The sequence below is a fragment of the Dipodomys merriami genome, unplaced genomic scaffold, assembly GCF_024711535.1.
Source record: "Dipodomys merriami isolate MVZ:Mamm:240054 unplaced genomic scaffold, mDipMer1.0.p SCAF_3, whole genome shotgun sequence".
In the NCBI taxonomy this organism is placed as follows: Eukaryota; Metazoa; Chordata; class Mammalia; order Rodentia; family Heteromyidae; genus Dipodomys; species Dipodomys merriami.
In genome coordinates this window covers 104,490,851-104,499,442 of record NW_027204492.1, presented here as the reverse complement: position 1 = coordinate 104,499,442, position 8,592 = coordinate 104,490,851, and the positions used below count along the sequence as shown (strand labels likewise).

Below are 8,592 nucleotides of genomic sequence, written 5' to 3'. Positions count from 1 at the left end.
AGGACAATGTAGAAGTATTTTATACAGTAAACAAACATGTTTTTACTATATTACCCTGCAGTTATATATACTTCTTGGTGTTTATACCCTAATTATGTCAACAAAAAACCTACACAAGCCGGGCGCCAGTAGCTCACATCTGTAATCCTAGCTATTCTGGAGGCTGAGATCTGAGCATCATGTTCAAAGCCAGCCCGGGTGGTAAAGTTCATAAGATACTTATTTACAATTTACCACCAGAAAACTGGAAGTGGCACTGTGGCTCAAAGTGGTAGAGTGATAGCCTTGAGTGAAAAAGCTCAGGGGCAGTGCCCAGGCCCTGAGTTCAAGCCCCATGACCGACAACAACAACAAAAATCCTACACAAAAAATATTCAAAGCAGTTTTGTGCACAGTTGTAAAGTACTGGAAAAAAAAACAAGTTGTTGTTCAGCATATAAAAATATAGTCTACGATTGAGTAAGTCATGTATTTTAAATGACATTTTTTCTATTTAAATATGACTACATATTGTATGATTCCAATTACTTAACATTTGGGAAATAAAAGAAAAATTATGGAAAGTATTTTAAAGAAGATTGTCAAAGCTATGCAGGAAGGGATGAATAAGGAAGCTCAGAGGAATCTTTTAGTGTACTGAAAATAGTTTGTTTTATATAATTCCCATATAACAAAGAGTAAATGATAATATGATCTATGGATTTTAGCTAAAATAGAGCATTAATATTAACTCATTTAATATAAGATTTTAACACAGTAATTCTAGGTGTTAGCACCAAAAGAAACATTATTGAGTAGGATTTGACAGTTTATGGAACTAAAATTTTCACCCAAATTTTTACTTTAAACCTGAAATAAATCTGAAAAATAAAGAATATGCACAAATATCATGTCTCACACTTGTAATCCTTAGCTACTAGGTAGTCAGAGATCAGGAAGATCACTGTATGAGGCCAGGAAGGGTAAAAAATTCGTCAGACCCCATCCCAATCAATAAAACTGGGCATGATGGTATACAACTGTCATTCCAACTATGTGAGAATCATTAATAGGAGATCACACTCCTTATATATCTTTCTAAATAAAAAATCTTTCTCAATCAATAAAGCAAAAGGCACTGAGGCATGCCTCAAAAGGTAGAACACCTGACTAACAAATAGAATGCCCTGGGTTTAATCCCAAGTAATGTCAAAAGTACAAATGTAAAGTTTATCAATTAAAAATATCTCCCTTGAGACGTATTTTTAGTTTGTGTTTTTTATTTTTTTAAAAAAAATTTATTGTCAAGATGATATACAGAGGTTCTAGAGTTACTTAAGGTAATAAGTACATTTCTTGTCAAACTTGTTACCCCTTCCCTCAATTTTCTCCTACTTTCCTCCCCCACCTCCCACACCCAAGTTATAGTTTGTGTTTCTATGTGTACCCACAGATGTTTACTTCTGGTATCTTTTCATCAATTTCATCATGTAAACTCCTTTTTCTTGAAAAAGAAAAGGCTTATCATTAGAATTTAAATTTATTCAAGTGAGTTCTATCACTAATAAGGTAAATATAAAACATCAAAGGTATCATTTTCCTCAAACCTCTTTTAAAATTTTTATTTCTGCCCAAAGTTACAGCTTTTATACTCAGACTAGAAGGCTCTATGATACATTCAACTTCTAAAGAATTGAGCTCTACATAAAATGTTTTGTCAGCATACTGTTAACAGTTATCCAAAGTAGTGCTAACAGTAATATTTATTTCATGATAAATATTTAGCCAGATATAATATCTCCCACCTGTTAATTCCTGTTACTCTGAAATTGGAAATGTGAGGATGAGGGTTCAAGGCTTGCTTTGGTGTAATGGTAGTGAGACCCACATCTCAACCAATATTATAAGTTCTATATGCCTGACATCCTACCTAGCCAGGAAAGTAGAAGGACCTTGAAATAGGCTGACCCTTGCAAAAATGCAAGACCAAATCTCAAAAATAACTAAAGCAAAATGGGGTTGAGGAATGGATCAATTGGTAGAGCACCTGAATATAAAATTCAAGGCCCTTAATACAGCTACTATTGTAATATCAGTGAATATATTTATTCATAAGAAAATAAATATGAAAAATTTCCAAACAATTCAAGAATCTGGAAAATAAATACCATATATAAAACGATACAGATACCAGAAGAAAAAAGGTACTAATGATAAAGACAAATGCAACACTGATGAATTAGGAAATTAAGAACCAACTATTAAAAGCCAGTTCATTGAAAAATGTATATGGACAACCATATATATTATTAATTACAAATGAAAGAGGTTGAAATTAATGATATTAGGCTAGACAAGTTTTATATCCACATATCTATATATCTACATATTACTAATAATTAATACTAATAAGGAAATGGTATAACTATCACTAACATGCCAATGAAAATTTCTCACAAAATAATTTCAGGTAATAAAGATGAAGAAAATTAAGAATAAGAGAACTAATATACTGTAAAAACCTAAGAAATTAATGGATATAGATGACAGCTGCCAACATCACAACAGAGGATGCAAAAGACATTATGTACCTTCTGAGGAAGTACACAGTTGGACCTATGCAATTTTACCACCAATAAACAAGCAGATAAACTTGAGGACAAAGATAATTCTTTGTAATTCAAATTATGAGGATTTTTGCACTAAGAGGTTTTTATTAGAAATATCATGCCTTTAAACATAAAATACAAAATAAATAGAACATCATTAGAAAAATTTAAATGAGAAATGATTCATAAAAACAATAACATTCCACTGATCTCAATATACCCCCAAAAAAGAAAAAGAAAAACCAATAATCTTCAAAAATACAATACTCACTTTCCTAATCACTACTCAAAAAATTATTTTAGATGACTTTTTAAATGGTGTGCTCACAATACAGGATTAGTACCTATAGCAAGAAAGAACACTATGAATACCAAAATAAATGAGAGTTTTGAAAATCAAAAAGGAGAAAATTGTATTTGGTGGGAACAATAATGTCTACATCCGTATTATCAGTTAACTTTTAAAGATGGGATGTCACACAGTCAAGCAGTTTAGATTGTTTATTCTACTAATTGCATTATTCAGAACAAATAAGGATTGAGTATGTGTCAACAGAAAGAATAGACCACCAAGATTCTCCTTACAGCTATTTCCTAGTACAAGCCTCAACTTTTTTCCTCAGCTTGCCTATGCTACATCACTATGCAGACTAAGAACTGTTGTTTCCACTACATGAAATAAGGACACTACTCAAGTTTGTAAGGGTCAGGTGACAGTGATCCTAACTACTCAGGAGGTTGAGATAGGAGGATCTTGGTTCAAAGCTAACTCAGGCAGGCAGAAAAGTTTGGAAGATTCCTCCTCCAATAGAGTCAGCAAAAAGCTAGGTGCTAGACTCCAGTGGTAGAGCACAGTCAAGCAAGAGAAAAGCCCTGAATTCAAATCTCCATACTTCTGGAGGAGAAACCAGCATGGAGGGATGAAGCATTTGGCTGGAAGCATTTCATTAAGGAGACAGGAACCATGATGCGGACGGAGGTAAACGCTCAGAGCATGTAATTTAAAAAATGGGGTACAGTCACAGCCATACCTTAACGAGCTTTTATACATAATGAAATAGTTGCTATATAGATTTCTTGCTTTTTTTCCTTTGGTGTGTATGAGGGTATGAGGTGGTAACTTTGTGCTTGCCAAAAAGGGACATCTGGAGGCACACCCTCAGCTGTAAGCATGACTTCCCGAAGGAGGAGCTTCAAAATGTAAGGATGTCACTTTAAGGGGGCGTGGCAGAGGGCGGATCCTAACAGTAAGGACCAATCAAATCTAGAATGCACCATGACTGGTCTAGCCAACAATCTCCATGTAGTGGGGGAGACCACAGATACTGCTCACTATGTGTTGGCCCCTCCTAAGGGTGGTGGTGGCCAAATCCCCTTCCGGTTTAGGGGGTGGAGTTCAGGAAGGTTCTAGACTGCGGTTTCCAGTTAAGCAGAGAGCAGAAAGCAAGAAGAGAAAATTCCAATTTCTGTGAGAAGTAAAGGTGAGGAACTTAAGAGTGACTAATATAAATTCTACGTTAGAAAAGTGCCCCTTCCATTCCTTACAAAACCGTTATTCGTGTTCCCAGTTAGGAGAAGAAACCATTGGGAGGAAATAGAAGCTTCTGTGCTTGCGCATTTCTGCCTCAAGGGTCTCAGGAAAGTGATAGGGCCCATTTCCAAACAGGAAATGTTGAAAGTAGCATAGCAATGGCGAGGAACCTTAGGGCATAAGTACGGATACTACTGTGTTTGCAGCTTGCAGTAGACCAAGACATAGAAGTCAATGAATGTGAGCCTGTTTTTCCTACATAATGGTACAGAAAGCCAAGGAAGGACTTTTGCCTGAAGCCAAGTAGTGGAGGAATGGGTGGAGTGGGAGCTCAAGTCAGAAAAAGGAGTAACCAGGACTGGAGGCTAGCTCAAGTGGTGGATGTACCTAGAAAGAATATGATTCTGAGTTGAAATCCTGGTACTAAGAAGGGGAGGGGGAGAGGGAACCCAGGTGCTGGTGGCTCACGCCTGTAATCCTAGGTACTCAGGAGACTGAGATCTGTGGATTGTGGTTCAAAGCCGGACGAGAGAGAGTCTATGAAACTTATCTCCAATGGCACTCACATTGACCACAAAAGCTCAAGGACATCACCCAGGCCCTGCGTTCAAGTTCCAGGATCAGCACAAATAAAATAATGATGAAAAAACCCCCCACACAAACGCGTATTCTATCATAGGGATTCAAAGGCAGAACACTAGAGGGGATCACTGGTTCCAGAAGAGTGAGATAGCACACAACCGGCCACTGCCTTCCATTATGGGAGACCCCAAATAAGGCTATAAAGCTAACTTTTGCAAAAGGGGTTCTAGGAGAGGAGGCCCTCAACCATGGGGAGAGGTTCTCAAGTCAGCTTAGGTGAGTATCCCAGGTATGACCAACCACCAGGGATATAACTAAGGACCCCGTGGGAGGAATGAGAGAAATACCACCCTGTTGGAAGTGACTGATACTCATTTCCTTCCACAGTATTGGGGATGGGAAGGGGGAAGGGGGACATGTAGAAACTGTGGGGAGGACTTTAATGTAAATGAGATGGCCTAAAGTACACATTAGGAAGATTTATAGGTTTTTTTCTCTGCACTAAGTATATAGCCACAAGAGGTTAGCACCCACTCATCCTGTCTTTTTCGCCTTGTGAGGTCATGGATTACAGAGGTGGTTATTATATACTGTGAGGAGATATCTGGAGATATCAGCAGAAAAATGTCTTAAGGAAGCATTCAGAGAACAATGAAAAATTTAAGAGGGCCATTCACCATTGAATAGATAATAAATAGGATGCCCATTGATGCATTCACCCCTGGAAGTCCCAGGTTTCCTATTACTTCTTTATATCAAATCTAAGATACATGAGAACTGGTGTAAGGAGATAGTGACCAGTCAGTAGAAGGGAGCTAAAAGAATCAGGTAGTATCTGGAATTGAGGGGAGTTCCCTAAATGAGTTCTGCACAGTCATGTTGCCCATGACAGAGGGTTCCACATAACTCCAAAAAGTTCTTCATGACAGGGATGGCAGGCAGAGAAGCTCCTTAACTTTTTACCTAGGGTCCCAGTGGCATATTTGATTTTTGTTTAATGAGTCTACAGCAACAGAAAATTGTTGCTATAAAGTAGACCCCTATAACATTGGAGGATCCCTACATCTTGAAACAAGGTGGACTTGGTATCAGCTCCTGACAAAATCCCATCCAGCCCACACAGTCATGGATAGGTATAGCCTCAGAACCTCTCTGCCTTCCTTCACAGGGACAGGATGATTAGAACAGCAGCCTTGTGAGTTTCTAGAGTAGTACTCTCATGGAGAATTGAAGGTGCTAAAACAATTTCACTGTCGCTTGTCTAGGTGGCTGTAAATAAAAGCTTTCCTGTCCACACTACTTCCTATTGGTTCTACCAAGAATCATCATGCCTCGAGGTCAGAAAAGTAAGCTCCATGCCCGTAAAAAACGCAACCAGGCCCGAAGTAATGCCCAAGGTGGTGAGAATGCTAAGGAAACAGCAGCAATGGTAAAAGAGTCTACTCCAACCTCTAAGACTATGCCCAGGGCTAAGTCACGTAGCACTCCAAAAGAGTCCCAGAAAAAAACATCAGCTTCTGTTGTACCAGCTCATACAGTATTGTCTACTACCTCTATTGATACTAGTGTTTCTGTGGCACAAATTACAGCTCCTAATGATGATACCATGTCTACAACACCATCTATTGGCTCTACTGATGTAGATCCAACTCTGTCTCCAGCTTCTACTACTGAGGCTGCTTTGGCAGCATCATCTACTGGCAATTCTGATCCAGATATTTCTGCTTCACAAGCTACTAGCACTTGTATGGGTGCTTTCAAAGTGCCGTCTGCTGTCTCTACTGATGAGGCTGTTTCTTCAGCACCATCTACCTTGCCCGATGATGATGTTTCTGCAGCACTGTCTACTGCTGCTATTGCTGTGGGTATGTCTAGCACCAGGCCATTTAAAGGTGCCAAATTCCAACGAAAGTTAAAGAAGGGTGCTATTCAGAAAGATGTCACCAGTGAGTTTTCACACCTTGATCTTATGTCCAGAGAGGTTCGGTTTCTAGAGCAGTTCATACTCTACAGGTTTAATCTGAAGCGGCTTACTACCAAGGAAGACATGATCAGGATCACCAGCCAGAAGTATAAAAAGGACTTTGAGGAGATCTTCAGGAAAGCCTGTGAGCATCTCTCTGCCGTCTTTGCAGTTGAAGTAAGAGAAGTGAGTCCTGAAACATACAATCTTGTGACCAAACTGAAACTCCCCAACAATGGGAGAGTTCGTTCTGGTAGGGGCTACCCCAAGGCTGGTTTTGTGATGAATGTCCTGGCTATGATATTCTTGAAGGGCAACTGTGCCACTGAGGAAGACATCTGGAAATTCCTGAAGTTGATGCGTGTCTATCCTGGGAAGAAGCACTACATATTTGGAGAGCCCAAGAAGCTCATCACTCAAGATTTGGTGAGGCTGAAGTACCTGGAGTACCGGCAGGTGTCCAACAGTGATCCTACACGCTATGAGTTCCTGTGGGGTCCTCAAGCCTTCGCTGAAACCAGCAAAATGGAAGTCCTGCAATTTTTGGCTAATGTCAATGAAACTTCACCTAGTTTCTTTGCTTCCCTTTATGAAGAAGCTTTGGAAGAGGAAAAGGAGCGAGCCCTGAAACTACAGGGAGTCAAACCTGGCGCCACTGGCATAGCTCATATATTTCCTAAGGCTGCTCAGGGTGTTCATCCAGTTGAATCTAAATCTTTAAAGTTATCCAGGGGAAAAAGTAAAACATCAAAGTAGTCATGTCTTGAAAAATGTGAAAGTTAGAAATGTAAGGAAAATGGTTTACATAATCCTTGTTTTCTTCTGTTGTTTTTACTTTGTTTGATAAAATTAAATGTTCAGTTTTTCTTAGCATTTTCAAAAACTGTTGAAATTAAATCTTTATAGTTTCAACTGTGTTTCTTTTCTTTTATTCATCCAGCATACACTGAGAATATAGTTTTTGGAAGGGCTAAGGATATTCCCGTGATGTTATGGTAGATACCTAGCCCCTGATGAATTTTTGAGTCAATGAGAAATAATTATAAAAGTAAAATGTTCAACTGCCTTCCGTGACTTAGAGCTAAAGTTTAAAAAGTGAGTGTGCATGAGGTTGTTTCTTATAATAATCAAGTAGAAATTTGCAGTGCAATGCCTTTCAAACTTTAAAACTGCAAGTCCCCACTTTGTTTGAACTTACATGTAATCTTGGTGGTGGACTACTCGAAGTTGTGGCAGTGAATAAATTCCATGCCCTTAGAAGGTGCCTCAGAGTCAAGAGATGAAATTCTGTAAGTCTTGCTTGGGGAACTATAACTAAATTCTTTTGATCAATGATGGGGTGCATAGCACAGAGATACACCTAAATGTAACCAATATTTAATTCTCAGCAGTCTGGAGGCTGAGAAGTCCCAGATCAGGGATCACTAGATTATATTCCTGATTAAGTTAGCCTGCTGGCTGGTTTGCTTACTCTGGTAGAACATATAGCAGAGGTGGGCAGGAAAGGGGAAGGGAAAGGGAAAGGAGAAGAAGAAATAGTAAACAAATGGGACTGGAAGAAGAAAGAAAAATTTTAGTGTTTCTTCATTTGTTGTAGGGGACACAAATCAAACAAACATAGGGGCTAGGATTAGAGGTGTGAGACACCAATGCCCAGCAATAATGCAAATTTTCTATAAGAAGTTTCTGAGAAATATGCATAACCCTTAGAATGAGATGTGTGAAAGCCACTACACTGGCACATTTGGCCTTGAACTGGGAGAGTTATGTTAAAATGGAATTTAACATTAGGTTATCTTGACTGTCATTTGGCAAACTTTAAGTGAAAACTAGATATTGTCAAGGCTATAATGATAATAAATAGAAACACTGGGTAGAATGATATGTGGGAGAGTTGGGAGAGCTTATGATGACATCAATTCTAGCAG

General features: G+C 38.7%; 1 protein-coding gene across 1 annotated transcript; it reads left to right on the top strand.

The window, feature by feature from the left end:
- The first annotated feature begins 6,028 nt into the window (after positions 1–6,028).
- LOC138839931 (melanoma-associated antigen B5-like) lies at positions 6,029–7,420 on the top strand. Its single transcript, XM_070039400.1, has 2 exons — positions 6,029–6,289; positions 6,620–7,420. The coding sequence occupies exons 1-2, from the start codon at positions 6,029–6,031 to the stop codon at positions 7,418–7,420; spliced, it is 1,062 nt and encodes a 353-aa protein (XP_069895501.1).
- The last annotated feature ends 1,172 nt before the right edge of the window (positions 7,421–8,592 follow it).

Bases quoted from the DNA above. Each gene is read 5' to 3' on its own strand.
- LOC138839931 (XM_070039400.1), top strand. From the start codon at position 6,029: ATGCCTCGAGGTCAGAAAAGTAAGCTCCATGCCCGTAAAAAACGCAAC. The intron at 6,290-6,619 runs GCTCCTAATGAT...CGAAAGTTAAAG, and splicing joins TTTCTGTGGCACAAATTACA to AAGGGTGCTATTCAGAAAGA.